At 42.8% G+C, this 17328-nt stretch overlaps 1 protein-coding gene across 2 annotated transcripts in view; it reads right to left on the bottom strand.

Annotated features, from left to right (window-relative positions):
• The window catches only part of ctsz (cathepsin Z), a 471668-nt gene extending 460449 nt beyond the window's left edge, over positions 1-11219 (bottom strand). Inside the window, exons 1-6 of one of the 2 annotated variants that reach the window (XM_080792595.1) lie at positions 10922-11219; positions 8417-8580; positions 6160-6339; positions 5024-5174; positions 4024-4186; positions 2078-2211 (exon numbers count right to left, since the gene is read on the bottom strand). In XM_080792595.1, coding sequence (XP_080648721.1) covers positions 2086-2211; positions 4024-4186; positions 5024-5174; positions 6160-6339; positions 8417-8580; positions 10922-11058 — 921 coding nt within the window. In that variant the 5' untranslated portion in view covers positions 11059-11219 and the 3' untranslated portion in view covers positions 2078-2085. Of the gene's footprint in view, positions 1-90; positions 2212-4023; positions 4187-5023; positions 5175-6159; positions 6340-8416; positions 8581-10921 lie in introns of those variants that run through there. The other variant, XM_080792594.1, reaches the window with a different exon arrangement.
• Positions 11220-17328: the final 6109 nt, after the last annotated feature.

The following is a 17328-nucleotide window of genomic DNA, read 5'->3' as shown; positions in this document are numbered from 1 at the left end:
ACGACAAAACGCCAACGAGGATACTTGTAATGTACTGTAGCGATAGAGCGTCGCAGCCCCGCCCCCTTTCAGCCCCGCCCCCTTTCAGCCCCGCCCCCTTTCAAAAGGACGAGGCCCCAGGCAATAATTCCCCGTTCATTTTCCTCGTGGACGTTTTTCAAAAGGTATTTATTTAAAGACGTTTTACGCCGCGGACAGAGACAAACTCTTGTGACGAATCATGGCAATAAACGCGATGTTTTGGGCCGATCGAATAATTAGAAGAACAAGGTGTGGTACCCTATAGCTGTCTTTCTTCTTCTTCTTATACTAATTGTTTGATCGGTGTTTATTGTTTTGTCACGACAAGAGTTTGTCTTTTGTTTCCGCGGCGTAAAACGTCTTTAAATAAATACTTTTTTGGAAAAGTCCACGGGGGGGAAAATGAGCGGGGGAGTTATTTCCGACACTCGACACAAGACGACGGAGGAGAAATGTGTTCTTTGGCATTATTATATCTGTGCAGATTTACATCACCAGTGGCGTGCACAGACATTTAGAGGGGCAGGTGCTCAAGTGGAAAAAAAAGGGCACCTTGTGCAGCGCATTTTGGGGCGGGAACCCATACCACTTCAGTGATGCTTGCGGAAACTCGACTCCGTCTCGTTCCTGACCGCATCCCTGTCGCGGCAATAATCACGTTAAACCAAACCCTCTCAATAATCACGTTAAATCAAACCCTCTCAATAATCACGTTAAACCAAACCCTCTCAATAATCACGTTAAACCAAACCCTCTCAATAATCACGTTAAACCAAACCCTCTCAATAATCACGTTAAACCAAACCCTCTCAATAATCACGTTAAACCAAACCCTCTCAATAATCACGTTAAACCAAACCCTCTCGTGTAATATTGCTTAATCATGTAACGCCACGGTTCCAAACGGGTACATTGTTTAACTGATTGATTTATTTTCTATTTATCTTTGTGGTCATTTTGAAAGAAGCTGAAGTCAGAAAGGTGTGGGCGCCTCTGGACTACAACCAGTGTTGATTCAGTCGACTAAAACTATGACGAGAACTGTTCGTCGACTACCTTTTTTTCTCACTGACGAAAACTAAATGGAAACTAAGGTATAGGTTGACTAAAACCAAGACTAAATGTCTTGACAATTGTCTTCAACAGATAAAAACTAGACTAAAATGTTAGTCAGGGACTAGTGGACAAGAGATCCAGTACAAGTCATTTTACACTTGGTTGCATCATGCTGAAAATAGCCGATCTACTGCGTTGTGAGCTTGTAGATGGGCTATTTTCAGCAGAGGGGACGACATCCAAAATGGGTCAGAAAATAATTCTCTTGGCACTGAAATATAAAGAACACAACGAAAAAAAAACACACTGGCAAAATCATAAAAACTATTAAAGCGCTTATTTAACCCAGCAATATTTCCCTTTTAAAAGGAACCCCTTTTATTAAAGTAATTTAAAAACAATTTAAAAAAAGCAGCTGTGTGCCTGAGATTGTTGGAATTAAACACGTGACAGTCGGTGTCAAATAACGATCCCCTGTGCGGCCGAGCAGAGACAGATTACAACGCCCCCAAATCTCCCTCACACTGTCACTGCGGTATAGGGGCAGTGTCACAGTGAAATTGGTGACCTGCTGAAATATGTGACAATGGCGGAGACATCAATCACATTAACAAGACGGTCACACATTTCATCAGGTCACTGATTTCACCGTAACACCGCCATGTGACGAGTGACGGAGTGGCCGAGGGTATGAGGGGTGTTGGGATCTGGCCTTCTATCAGATAGAGAGAGCACTGGTTCTAAAACTTTAAACATTTCAAGACCGTAACTCTCAGAGTTACAGACCCGTAAGGGTCCAAATGGTTCAGAGTTACAGACCCCGCAAGGGTCCAAATGGTTCAGAGTTACAGACCCCGCAAGGGTCCAAATGGTTCAGAGTTACAGACCCGTTCCAAATGAACGATCAATCATTCAACTATCAATCATTTTGCTCCCTCTCTCTACTTTGAGGGCCAGCCACTGGTTCTAATCTGGAGGTATGTTTTTGTAGTAGCACTACGGGGACCTCTACTGGTAGCTTTTGGGCACTACGGGGTCTCCGTACATGCAGTCTTCCTCCAGCGCCAGGTTGTAAGAGCTTCCACTTCCTCCCTTGTAGGAGGAAGTGACGATCCTCAGCCAGCCCTTCTCCCCCTGAGGAGAGACAGGCAGACAGACAGACAGACAGACAGACAGACAGACAGACAGTTTTAGACACATGTTTAAACACATATTTTTCTGTAGCACTGTGAATTAGGCAAGACTTGGTTACCCTTAATTCCCACATAAATATAGTTTACCCGCAAAAAATGACTTATTCTCTATCAATTAAAGGACCACTTCACCACTTTTCAACCTATCTTCATATAATCTGTCCTAATAATCATGAAAAAATGGTGCAATTATTTTCTACTCGGTCTGTGTCTCATAGGAGGGCTGTGTGGGCAGTTCAGAAACCGTCTTCCAGTGACATCATCCATGGGGAATACAAGCTAATAGAAACTGCAGGCTTTCTAGTCCTGAAAAGTTGCAATGCGAAAATGCAAGCCATCATTCTCACGATAATGAAAATCTAAATATTTTTGTAAAGAAATCTTGTTTAAAACAAATCTGCCTAATGATGATGTCACTGGAAGACGGTTTCTAAACTGCCCACAGTCGTCCTATGAGACACAGACTGAGTAGAAAATGTGCCATTTTTTTCACGATTATTAGTGAGGACCTGTTATATGAAGATAGGTTGAAAAGTGGTGAACTGGTCCTTTAAGGCCTATTCATTTCAGGTGATGAGGTGACCACAAAAACTACAACATGACGTCACTGAGCCGCGGTGGGAAGAGACTCACCGCTCACCCCAAACACACCTCTCTGTTTTTACTAAAACTACAACATGACGTCACTGAGCCGCGGTGGGAAGAGACTCACCGCTCACCCCAAACACACCTCTCTGTTTTTACTAAAACTACAACATGACGTCACTGAGCCGCGGTGGTGAGAGACTCACCGCTCAGGCGCTCACCCCAAACACACCTCTCTGTTTTTACTAAAACTACAACATGACGTCACTGAGCCGCGGTGGGAAGAGACTCACCGCTCACCCCAAAACACACCTCTCTGTTTTTACTAAAACTACAACATGACGTCACTGAGCCGCGGTGGGAAGAGACTCACCGCTCACCCCAAACACACCTCTCTGTTTTTACTAAAACTACAACATGACGTCACTGAGCCGCGGTGGTAAGAGACTCACCGCTCACCCCAAACACACCTCTCTGTTTTTACTAAAACTACAACATGACGTCACTGAGCCGCGGTGGGGAGAGACTCACCGCTCACCCCAAACACACCTCTCTGTTTTTACTAAGCACAGTTTCGGTGATCATTTGGTCAACCTGTTATCTTTAGTTATACCTGAACTGAATTATTTTCTATATCAACTTTTTGAAAAATATAGAAAATGATTTCTATGATTCTATATTTTCAGGTTTTCGCGGCTACATAAATATCAATTTGGGTCTCCTTGACTTGAGAAGGTTTAAGGTTTCATCCACTGACCTACTGTAGACAATACTCCTACTGTACAACGAACATGACCTGGAATGGTCTATATAAAGTGGTTTAACGTGTTCAGATCTCACCCAAGGCTCCGCGCCAGGAGTTGCGAACGACGCAGTGTTTTACCCATTTAGGCCAGACGTCGAAATTTAAAAACAGTTTTCTGAAAAAACCCTATGAAAAAAGGGGGTTCCCGTCTAGAATGGGTCAAGAAATTACCCAAGGCTCGCGAACGTCCCAGTGTTCATAAGGACTCACCCACGGCTCTCCCCAGGAGTTGTGAACGACCCGGTGTTCATAAGGACTTACCCAAGGCTCTCCCCAGGAGTTGTGAACGACCCGGTGTTCATAAGGACTTACCCAAGGCTCTCCCCAGGAGTTGTGAACGACCCAGTGTTTATAAGGACTTACCCACGGCTCTCCCCAGGAGTTGCGTACGACCCAGTACTCCACTCCGTCCTCCACGCCCCAGCCGGCCACCGATACGATGTGGTTGACGTACGGACTCTCCTGGTACTCGGAGTAAACGCCTCCCGTGTACCCATCCAGCTGGTCCGTGGCCATGATCCCACAGCTGGAGAGGACACGAATAACACCAGAATAATTATGATCCCACAGCTGGAGAGGACACGAATAACACCAGAATAATTATGATCCCACAGCTGGAGAGGACACGAATAACACCAGAATAATTATGATCCCACAGCTGGAGAGGACACGAATAACACCAGAATAATTATGATCCCACAGCTGGAGAGGACACGAATAACGCCAGAATAATTAATCCCCACATTCAGAATAGTTTATTCAGCGTTCTGAAATCATGTTGAAATGTACAGTAGTGATGTAATGATGTAATGATGCACCTTCAATAAAATATTGAAGGTGTTATTATTTTGTCATTTTAGTTATAGAGGGCAAGTATAATGGTTTTTTTTGTCCTATTAGCCTGCATTTTAAAATGCCGTTAGTTCGATCAGGCTCCTCCTGTGTAGATCTATAAATCATCTCAACCTGATGGCTCCTCCTGGGTAGATCTATAAATCATCTCAACCTGATGGCTCCTCCTGTGTAGATCTATAAATCATCTCAACCTGATGGCTCCTCCTGGGTAGATCTATAAATCATCTCAACCTGATGGCTCCTCCTGGGTAGATCTATAAATCATCTCAACCTGATGGCTCCTCCTGGGTAGATCTATAAATCATCACAACCTGATGGCTCCTCCTGGGTAGATCTATAAATCATCTCAACCTGATGGCTCCTCCTGGGTAGATCTATAAATCATCTCAACCTGATGGCTCCTCCTGGGTAGATCTATAAATCATCTCAACCTGATGGCTCCGCCTGGGTAGATCTATAAATCATCTCAACCTGATGGCTCCTCCTGTGTAGATCTATAAATCGTTACCTGATGGGACCCCCGCCGTAGATCTCAGCCATCATCTTCTCCCTGCCGCTGACCTCCCCGTAATCTGAAACCTTCCACAGCGTGAAGTTCTGGATGATGTTGCACTGGCCGAACGTGGTGCAGGTCCCACACTGGTTGAAGGGCTTGCACTCTGTCAGGAGGAGGAGAGACAACATGTTATCACCTGGTTGTCAGGAGGAGGAGAGACAACATGTTATCACCTGGTTGTCAGGAGGAGAGACAACATGTTATCACCTGGTTGTCAGGAGGAGGAGAGACAACATGTTATCACCTGGTTGTCAGGAGGAGGAGAGACAACATGTTATCACCTGGTTGTCAGGAGGAGGAGAGACAACATGTTATCACCTGGTTGTCAGGAGGAGGAGAGACAACATGTTATCACCTGGTTGTCAGGAGGAGGAGAGACAACATGTTATCACCTGGTTGTCAGGAGGAGGAGAGACAACATGTTATCACCTGGTTGTCAGGAGGAGGAGAGACAACATGTTATCACCTGTTGAAGGGCTTGCACTCTGTCAGGAGGAGGGAACACAACATATTGTCAATAATGTGTATATATTTACTTATTTTTGTCCCCACGCGTCTCAATATTTGCCATTGACAATGAAAGGAGAAATAGGTCAAATGTCCGCCGAATATGACGTAAGTTTGTGGCAACACCATCGTTAAATGTCGTCGACAACGAAGGGAAAATGTACGTCATATTTGGACAAAGTTGGCAAATCGGCGAACCGACCACATGCATTCAGTTGTTCATGAGCTGATGTACGATGATTTATATAATGGTTAAAGTTAAATCGTTAAATCTCTGAAAGCTCCAAGAAGCTCCCGTGCAAGTTAGACACCGTTTTGTCCCGACCCGACCCTTTGGTGTGGTTTGGGCTTAAAGGTCCTTGCAGACTGGACGCGTTTTTCGGGGGGAAAAACGGTGGAAAAACGCTGCTAGAAATCCGAGAAATGCAGCAGTGTGCTGCAAGGACCTTACGTACGTCGGAACAAACACATCCCCGCGGTGGGGTATAATAATATTAATAATAGAACGCTAACTCACCCCGTGGTGGGGGTATAATAATATTAATAATAGAACGCTAACTGTGGGGGTATAATGAACTCACGTTGGTCCTTGGCCTGGTAGTTGTTGCAGGTCTCGTCGGGGATGCCGTGCGTGTTGGCGTACTCCCAGACCCCAGAATGGTCTCCCCCGTGGCAGCTGCCCGCGTCGCCACAGTCGATCACGTGCTGCACCGAGAGGTAGGAGGACGGCCACGCCCCCTTCCGTCTGATGTTGATGCGATCTGAGAACGACCGTAAAACATCACGTAACATTTATCATTATTATATATATATATATATATATATATAGGCGTGTACTGTACTGTACTGTATAACCAAACAAAAGATAACCGCTGCTCCTTCGCCTGGAAAGGAGCCAGCTTCGGTGGTTCGGGGCATCTGGTTAGGATGCCTCTCGGGCGTCTCCCTAGGGAGGTCCTCCACTGGGAGGAGACCCCGGGGCAGACCAAGGACCACGTCCCACTGGGAGGAGACCCCGGGGCAGACCAAGGACCACGTCCCACTGGGAGGAGACCCCGGGGCAGACCAAGGACCACGTCCCACTGGGAGGAGACCCCGGGGCAGACCAAGGACCACGTCCCACTGGGAGGAGAACTCCGGGGCAGACCAAGGACCACGTCCGACTGGGAGGAGACCTGGAGTCTGGAGCTCTCTGGTGGAGCTGTTGCCCCCGCGACCCGACTACGGATAAGCGGTTGAAGATGGATGGATGAAAGTTAACAATATTTTTTCCCCGATAAATCCCAGCCTGCGGTTTTGTGAAACAGTGCGACAGGATTCTGAGCCATTCAATGCTGGATCGTCACAACACAATCATCAATGGCTAATTTATTTAGGAGAAACAAACCACCTTGTAGCTGTCCCAGCAAATATTTTGTAATATTTGTTTTTATTACTTGCCTTTCTGAAATATGAACATTGTATGTATTTTTCTTTTGGGTAACATATTGTGTGTGTGTGTGTGTGTGTGTGTGTGTGTGTGTGTGTGTGTGTGTGTGTGTGTGTGTGTGTGTGTGTGTGTGTGTGTGTGTGTGTGTGTGTTGCCATGTATTCTATTGCTCAGTTCATTATGAGCTAGAAGGGCATGCAGGAGCAGAGCCCTGTGATTAGAGCGAGGCAGCATTGATTCATTGCACCTGTGTGAGCTGAACTCAGTCAGAACAAGCTGAGTTTCAGTGGTGCAAGGAGCTCTTCTCACGTCTAAAAAGTGTCCTTAAATAAAGAATATAAGAGAAGATAACGCAGCTCTCCTAAAATAATCTGCAGAAGGCGCACACGGTGTGTCACATGTTGTTGGTTTCTTTGTTTGTAAACAGTGTTGTAATTCCGTCGATCGTTTAATTGTTTGTGTACCTTTCACTGCGTTTGTTTATAACATATTTCATGATTCATGGACACTTTAAAAGGACATCCTGATGATTGACTGACAACAAGGACATTCATATTTCATGTTTAATTGTGTTTAAAAGGATGTTGTTATGTTTTGTGTTGCAGTTTTTCCACGTTGTCTTTGGGGGAAATAAACAACCTCGATATATCAGTTGGAGCGTTTGTTATTCTGCTGGATAGGAGCGGTTATACTTGTACACCTCATGTACAATAACTAACTATAGAAATGTGTGTGTGATCAAATGTTACAGGTGTGAACAATAGAAGCCCTGATCCTAATTATTTTGTGTAGGCGACAGCCTTGAATGTTGCTCTTGGAGGACATTTAATCAGAAAGTTTAAAAAAAAAAGGACATTTCATTTGGAGACAGTCATGGAGCACCGAAGTCCTGACGTAACTCGCTCATCCCGACGATTTCCCTGGTTCGCGGAAGTAAATTTCTCTATGGAGAATAACATGGGGTGATCTTAATATCGTCTACTATAAGCGTTGTGGTCCAAAAATAAACAAGCTGTCTCGGCGTTATTGTCAGGGAGGTGTCTCTGTATCGTTTGCAACAGTCAGTCACTCATATATGATACAGTCTGCTGCTAGCGAAAATGTAACTAATTCAGCAGCAGTAACATTAGCGTTTTCTCTCAGTCAGTTGATTCTTCATATCCATATGAGTGAAGCGGCCGGGGTGACGTGTTTATTTTTCAAACACAGTTGTTATATGAGGCGATCTAAAATCGCCTCAATGGGGATTTCAATGCCATTTCATTTCGCTGGTGCTGCCGTGGGCCCAGTACAGGAACCACAGTACTGCAGGATGTGTTGGTTCTGTTCCTACATGCCATAGCGCTGGTGCTGCCGTGGGCCCAGTACAGGAACCACAGTACTGCAGGATGTGTTGGTTCTGTTCCTACCTGCCATAGCGCTGGTGCTGCCGTGGGCCCAGCAGGAGCCACAGTACTGCGGGATGTGCTGGTTCCGCGTGGTGCTCACATAGTTGGTCCCGTTGATGTTCCTCCAGTCCCACGACCCGGGAAGCTCCGACACCTTGAGGAACTGGTGAGGACGAGCTGTGGTCCTGAGTGGAGAGAGAGAGAGAGAGAGATGATGAGAGACTATGGTCCTGTGTGGAGGGAGAGAGAGAGAGAGGGACCCCTCAGAAGCCAAGATTTGAGTTATAAAGAATGTTCATTCAAAGATTTGCGCCACAAATAGCAGATCTACAAGCTCGTAGCGCGGCACACAGCTTGTAGATTTGCTATTTTTCAATAGCTAAAGTGTAACATATAATGCTTAACCCATTCTGGGCGGGAACCCCTTTTGGTGTTAGCATTATCTTATGCTTTAGCTATTGAAAAATAGCAGACCTACAAGCTCATAGCGCGCCACAGAGTGCCACACTATGAGCTTGTAGGTCTGCTATTTTTGAAAAACCGAAGAACGGCTGACTATAGAAACATAGCTTTTTCAGAAAACTGTCAGGATGTAGAAGAACATTTATAGAATCTGATCTCAGGTCAGAATGAAAACTGTCAGGATGTAGAAGAACATTTTTAGAATCTGATCTCAGGTCAGAATGAAAACTGTCAGGATGTAGAAGAACATTTTTATAGAACCTGATCTCAGGTCAGAATGGCTTAAAACACGAAAAGGCGTTCCCGTCCAGAAGGGGTTAATGCCCAACAAATCTCTAAAATCTCAAAACAAGCCCACAATGTGTCACGTTGTGAGATTGTATACTATATAGATCAACAATTATTTTCGTGAAAGTTCGACTCAAATTTGTACTTATATCCATGACAAGGACTGTTCTTTGAGAAAAGGTTAGATTGGTGATTTCATCAAACAGATCTTGTCCCGTCAGCCTTTTTCGTGGTGGTTGATATTGCACTAGTGCTGCAGCCATAAACCAAAGTCCAACACCCAGTCGTTCCCATCTTGGGAACGACTTTTTCAGTACGTAACGTCGGGCACTAGTCTGTCCTTCCCCTGCGCAGTGTTCACCTGTCACCTGGAGAGGGGATTCAGATTTTAAGCCATTCTGACCTGAGATCAGATTCTAAAAATGTCTTCTATGTCAGTCGCTCTTCGATTTTTCAAAAAAATAGCAGACCTACAAGCTCGTGAGCTCGTAGATCTGCTATATTTTTAAATAGCTAAAGCATAACGTAATGCTATAACACCAAAAGGTGTTCCCGCCCCACAATGGGTAAAGGGGGCCAGTTTCGAATTGCAGCCGTCCGTAGGTGACCTTTGAGAGCATGCCGTTCTGAAGGAGTCAAGGGATTTGCATGTCTTAATGACTGTTGGTAGGGTGTTCTATATACATTTTGGTTTCAAAGGAGCTAAATTAATTTAGTCCCTTAATTGTTTTGTTATGGCTGCGTCCGTCCTATAGACGTATAACTATAGTTGCGTTTCCTTTTCTTCATAATAATAGTTCCGTTATATTAATTAACACATGCGTTGAATTGCATTCATTGTTGTTAACTTTGTTGTTGAAATCTGGTGCCATTTACAAAATCCCATTGACCAGAGGAATTGATACACAATACTACATTGCTACAATGCTGCATTTATTTATAAATTACTTCCTCGAAAAACAGAAGAAAAAACAAATCACATGACCGTCACCATGGTGATTACGATGATCACATGACCGTCACCATGGTGATTATACGATGACCACGTCGACCCGTGATTTTACCTCTGAATGAGGAAGTGTTTATTATAATTGTATTATTATACACACCTTTAATATAATTAATTATGTTTAATACACGTCCTGTTGTTGCATTTCAGTTAGGAATTATGTGGGCTATTAGTATGCCTTAAATAACACTTGCATTGTGAAGTTATATAAAGCTATGTACTTTATTAATATTTTCTGTACCAATCCAATCAATAATGAATCTTTCCACAACAGAGCCTGCATGGCTCATTTCATTTGGTTCCAAACAGTATTCACTATTAGCCTGTTTAAATCGTAATACTATGTCATAGCTGTTAATTTGTGTTACAGTTCATGTGCAACTCGCTTTCATTTATAACCAAGTTATAATGAAGGAAAAGTAGGCTACATTATTATGATATAAACTTGTTTACGGGCAAATATAAATCTATAGGGTCGATTTCATGCTTATATATAGATTATAGATCCGAGCAGAGATTTGGATCAGAATAACAGATCAGATCGAGACTTATTATAATATTATAGCATAAATAATAAACTTACTATACTTGTTACCAGCACGGTACGGTAACACGGCTGGCCGAGAGGTTGACATGAATTCAATATTTATAGTAACGTTTGAGCTGGAGTCGAACCCCGATCTCCAACTCGGTAGACATTATAAAGGCAAGCAGTCGTTATATTACAATAAAATAAAAGCATACAACTTAAATATGAATAAACTTACTTGACTCCCTGGCGGTGTTTCGCGGGACGTCGGTAACACGGCTGGCCGCGGTTGAAATACCGACCGGCGAACACTTCTTCAACGACACATGAAGTCAACATGATGAACAACAACAACACCCTGGTCTGGAGCTCCATGTTGGTGGCAGTTAGAGATTATATGAACAAATAGAAACAACAGATTAAACAGAGATAGTGTGTAGTAGTAGTAGTGATCATCCCCAGGATGCAGATCTGTTGTCTTCACAGAAACATTAACAGCTATGTCTGGTTATATGGTGTGTGGAGCCTGGATCACGTGAAAGTGTGACGAATATTGACGGGGCACGGGGGCTGTTTCTCTCAATGCGAGACCTTTGGAATGGGAGTGCGCTGTTATGGCGTTAGTACGGTAGCATGGGAGCGCGTTGTTACGGTAGAATGGGAGGTGCGTTGTTATGGAGTTATTACGGTAGAATGGGAGTGCGTTATATCACGGCAGAATTGGGAGTGCGCTGTTATGACGTTGGTAGAATGGGAGTGCGTTGTTATGAGGTTATTACGGTATCAGCCAGATAACCAGGTACAGTGGTTCCCAAAGTGGGGTCCGGGGACCCCCAGGGGTCTATTATATAGGCATATCTCTTTAAATGGGCGGTCCGAGAGGCAAATATAAGTGTCAATTTGGGGGTCCTTGGCATGAAAAAGTTTGAGAACCACTACAGTCTGCCTGATTGGGCACTTGACTGACTGACTGATCGATTATGGTATTAACAGTTTGTACACAATGGGTACAGTTCAGGATTTAGTTTACATAAATTGTTTGGTCCTCCATTTTCAATTCATCAGAAGAAAAAAAAAATCTTTGTTCCCTGACCGGGAATCGAACCCGGGCCGCGGCGGTGAGAGCGCCGAATCCTAACCACTAGACCACCAGGGAAGACTGGCACTGTGGCTCTCAAATCGAGATCTGATGAAACCGTTGGCGGTCCCTCATATGTTTGGGGACTCACGTTTTGCGGGTCCCCAGATCATGATAATAGCTGCCTTCACTAGAAGTCAAACTAATTTCAAATGTATCTTGAGAGATTAAACTAAATGTAATACCTACAATTCTAAGTGATTGTCAGGGTGGGGGCCGGGCCGGGGGCCCCTGTTCAAATATGATTTAATTGTTATGTCTTTAATTGTCTTTAATCAGCTTTAATTGTCATGACGAATTGAAAAAATGGTGGACGCTGATGTAAACAAGTCTTAGTGCTTAATGTTTCGTCTACTCTACAAAGTATAGCTGTTTTTATACTGACTTGTGCGTTCGTTTGAAATGTAACCATTATACAGTCAATCAATCAAAACGCTAGCCGACAGCTTTGTTCTCTAATCCCATATGGTCTAGCGGTTAGGATTCCTGGTTTTCACCCAGGCGGCCCGGGTTCGACTCCCGGTATGGGAACACTCTTTTATATGGACTCAGATCATTGTAATGTTATAGTTAATAATGGAAGGAATGCCCTCCTTACCAACAACACAACAGTCATTGATTCAAAACACGTCAGTCCTGAATTTACCCTACTTTCAAAACCGCCATTATAAAAGAGCACATTTTAACTTTTTATTATAACTTAAGCAGTTAAGCTTATTAAACACCAGACATTAAATGACTATATAATTATTGTATGTCTTTAATTGTGTTGAATTAATACACATGACCACAAGGTCATGCAAGGTTGTGTTATCCTTGTTTAGCATCATAATAAACTCTACTATATTTGCAAACAAATAATCTGTTTTAATAACATTATCAATCATTACGATTGTTCTCCACCAGGGGACGCTGCAAACGCTTCATTGTTGTAAAGAAAATGTTGGGGGAAAATGAATCACAAACTAAACTATAAAACGCTTCAAAATGTTGTACAGATTATTATTTTATAATATTAACAGCCGAGCTAATAATATTATATTATTAATAATTATATATGTGAATCCATCCTTTCTGTTATGGAGAATTAACAACATTGTTTTAAATAACAATGCCTAAAACTCTTTGCCTATTATGTGACCCACCAGGTACCAAACATGGCAATCTGCGATCACGTGATCAGTGACGATCAGCATAAAAACGACATTTTAAAACACCAGACATTACATTACTATTTAATTATTGTATGTCTTTGATCGAAGCGAACGGGACCCGGATGTAACGTAGGAGGACTACAATATGACTACAAGATCTCTCGGGGAAAAGCTCGCGGGCGTGGCCTCAGAGTCACACCGGAAGGAAGTGACGGGCCCCCTTAAATACGGCGCAGATGCGTTGATACAGGTTTGGTCAGTGTTTGTTTGAGAATGCCACGTAACGCACGCATCGTGTCCGTCGTATCGTCCGTCGTCTGCAGGCAGCAGGTAAACAATGAAATGTTATTTAATATTTAATGTTGTTGTTTTTGTCAAACATCTGTTATGACTTACGTCAGTAGTACAGTTTTAAACCGTGTTTCAGTAGTGGAGTGGTTACTGTCGCGGTTTGTGGATATATTGAGGCCTGGGTTCACCTCCCCGTCGATGACTGAGAATCTTTCATTCTTAACAAACACAATTTAGTCGAGGTCCATTATGTAATGTTTCTGTATCTCAATGAAGAAACTTGGTTCTTGATATGATTCTTTATTTGAACTGATAGGGTTTGGTAGCATACAGGTCATACATCTAGAAATGTTTGTAGGTGTTGCCTAGCCCCGCAAGCAGAACCCAAATGTAGTAAAGTTTCTGACACTTTGATTACTTTACACATTGGGTCCTGTTTCACGCTGGGCTGCCGCCAGTTACGCACACACAAATACAATGTAAACGCGTAAGGAGAAGTCGATCGGCGCGGTTTTACGCCACTTTTACCTGTGTTGGTTTACGAATGTGCGAACTATAAGTACCTTACATACCATACCGACACATCTCCTGTGTCGCGGAAGCCGTTAAGTATTTTTAATCCATGATTGATTAAAAATGTCGCTTCTTCCTACCTTGTTTATTGACACCTCATTGTACCGCCTATCTGGCTAGCTAGTGGTGCTACAGCTATGACGGAGCAGATCAGAGGCAGGGACGTAGCCCGCAAAGCCAACCGCACATCGGGAGGCGGTACAATAAACGGTAAATAAACAAGAAGAAATCAAAGCGCATTTTTAATCAAACATGGATTAAAAATACTTAACGGCTTCCGTGACACAGGAGATTTTATCAGAGGTATGTAAGGTACTTATAGTTTGCACATTCATAAACAAACACAATAAAAAGCGCGGTAATAGCGCGCCGATCGAAGAAAGGTTGAGTTTGTTTATATCCGCGTTCCAACAATCGCATTGTAAAATCTTAGCATGACCAGGGACCCTACGTAAAGCGACAATCAAATTTCATAAAAGCTTTATGTAGGGTTCCGAGAGGGGCTAGGTGTTGCCATGATATAGGTGTGGCACAGTCATCATCATTGCCATGTAGTGGCTGTTATACTCGCATATCACAACACATTATTCATTCAGTATTTGAGCCATGGACCACCAGTTGACATTTATAGACTCTCACAATGGTGGTCCGTGGCTCAAATGGGTCCGAGAGGCTAAATGGCCTCAAATGGTGGTCCGTGGCTCAGATACTGAATGGACCTCGACTAGATGCAAAAACAATTTTGTTTGAAAGAAATAAAGAAACATTCTCAGTTGTCGATGGGGACAAAATTTTAAAAGGTAGTCGCATGAACAGTCATGAAAGGTGAATTATTTCGAGAGAAAAAAAGTACTCGAATGTTTTATCAATGCAACAACAACTACAATACAAATGTATTGTTAATATGGATTTGAATGTATGTACCTTCCTTCTGATGTAAATCGCTGAGCGATTGAACACTGTGGGCTTGATTTAATGGCAGCTGGTGTCACAGCCTTCAGATGGACAGGCAGGATCTCACCCTGCAGATCTCAAAGGCGTCGTTTCTCATTGCTGGAAAGGTCTGCCTCGAATGTCTCTCAAACTCCCTCTCGGCCATGGACATTGACACCTTCGCCTTTGTAACGGGCCTGGTCCGACAAAACATATAGACCTCCAAACCATTTCAGTGAATGAGTGACAGACAGAGTATGCTATGATGGATTGATTGTGAAGAGAAGATGGTATACCTACAAGTTACACCTGGCAAACCTTGTTAAACTAATTAGATACACATCAAATTGCATCTTACAATATATAAACGGCAACAATATCACAAGCACCAACAGAAATTACACATTAATGCACTTCAAATCAAACTTTACTTGGCTAGAGTAGACTCATTTAACATGACAGTATGGTCCATAGCCCTACTGAGGGACCAGAGCAATAGTATAATTATTTGTTTTTGTACAATATTGCGGTAATGCACACTTTGAGTTTAGGGTCGACTCGTCACCTTCTCCAACTCCATTTCCTGGGATAACTACAGTAGGCTCTAAAAGCAGCCTCCAGTGTGAATTTCTGCCAACCTACTTGAATGGTTCTCAATAAAAACTGAATTATGGACGACTACACTACATGTGTGTATGTAACGGGTCCCAAGCCAGGCCGGGTAATGTTTCAGTATAGGTTTTTTTTATTACTTTCCTTAGATTATTTGTTTATAGATCTGCATTCTTTTTTAAACATTATTCTTTCAGTTAGTGTGTTTTTTCAGCTTATTAGCCTACAGTTATTGAGAAGTTATTATTGATTACGGTTGTAGGCTTAAGTAATGATAAGTTAGTAGGCCTACTCTTTATTTTCTACAATAGTTTGATCCATTTAATACTTTTATAGGCTTATTTAGTTATTTTGATTTTTTTTGTAGGCTATGTAGGACACTGTAGTTGCTGTTATTTGTTTTGTATAAGACCTTATACCCGAGGGTTATGTTGTTAATGTTATTGTCATTTTATTTGTTTGTATTGCTGGCCGGATATCACAGCAATTAACCCCCACACACACAAAGATGCCACAGGCACTTCAATTGAAATGTGTTGGCTGTAATACAGCCTTTACAAAGGGTTCCGGCGGAGGCTATAGAAAAGTGAAGGTTTTGACTGTAACAACCCTGGCCCCGCCTCACAAAAATAAGTAGTCCGTGTTGTTAGAAATTTACCAACGGGGTTTGAACAGGCAAAGTTACAACGTTAGGACCCAAAGTCAGATGACTAGTCCACTAGCACTAGACGGCTCTGTATTGTTTATTTGAACTGTGACGTCAGCCACTTCCGTGTTCTAAGAAAGTTTGGCATCACACCGGAAGAAAGTGATGCTCCCCTCAAATACGGCGCAGACGCGATGAAGTGGGTTTGGTCAGTGTTTGTTTGGAAGTTCCACGTCATTCTTCCGGTCCGTCGTCTGAAGGCAGAAAGTAAATAAGTAAATGTAAGGGCCGATTCATACTCCTGTTTCGGCGCTGTAGGGCCGAAATGATTTCGGCTCGTCAGAAAATTTCAGTAGCACCGAAGAGCCGACTTTAGGACGGTACCCGCCCCCCCGAACCTCAAATGACGTCAAATTGTAGGCTCTACAGCGCCGAATCGACTTTTATTCGGCTCTAAAATAGGAGTATGAATCGGCCCTTATTTAATACATAACGCTGTTGTTGTTTTTGTTCAAACGTGTTATCGCCTGTGAAGTTACTTGTTATGATGTTTATATATATGATGTTACTACAAAAACTGATAAACATTGTTCCAGTAGCTGAACAACTGTGCCCGAGTTCCGAGTGTTTTTCCTTCTTACCAAAAAAAACAAAACTGTTTTTGCATCTATAGTCGAGGTCCATTATTCATTCAGTATTTGAGCCACGGACCACCATGTTACATTTATAGACTCACAATAGTGGTCAGTGGCTCAGATACTGAATGGACCTCGACTAGATGCAAAAACAATTTTGTTTTGAAAGAAGAGAACACACTGGGAGGACGGGGAGTAGAACCCGGGCCTTAATGTTTACTAACCATCGACAGTACCCCCAATCAAAGGATCAGAGTAGCAATCTTCTACATTCTCTAATTGTGTAGTTTTTTGGAAATTAAGCAGATGCTTAACAATTGTACTATTGAGAGTGTAAAGATCTACTATTGGGGTCCATTTGGTTACCTAAATTAAATAGCTCTATAGTGTGACTGTAATCATTGCTATAGTGTGTTCAGTAACAGTGTTAAATAGCTCTATAGTGTGACAGTAATCATTGCTATAGTGTGTTCAGTAACAGTGTTAAATAGCTCTATAGTGTGACAGTAATCATTGCTATAGTGTGTTCAGTAACAGTGTTAAATAGCTCTATAGTGTGACAGTAATCATTGCTATAGTGTTTGTTCAGTAACGGAGGTCTCCCAGTCTCTCCATCTTTTTATTGAACAGAAAAAGCATTTTCTGAAACTGGAATTTTATCCA

The sequence above is a fragment of the Protomyctophum bolini genome (genome assembly GCF_963924005.1).
Source record: "Protomyctophum bolini genome assembly, chromosome: 20".
Taxonomy (NCBI): domain Eukaryota; kingdom Metazoa; phylum Chordata; class Actinopteri; order Myctophiformes; family Myctophidae; genus Protomyctophum; species Protomyctophum bolini.
Note: the sequence above shows the minus strand (reverse complement) of the source record. Positions and strands in the feature narration are given on the sequence as shown.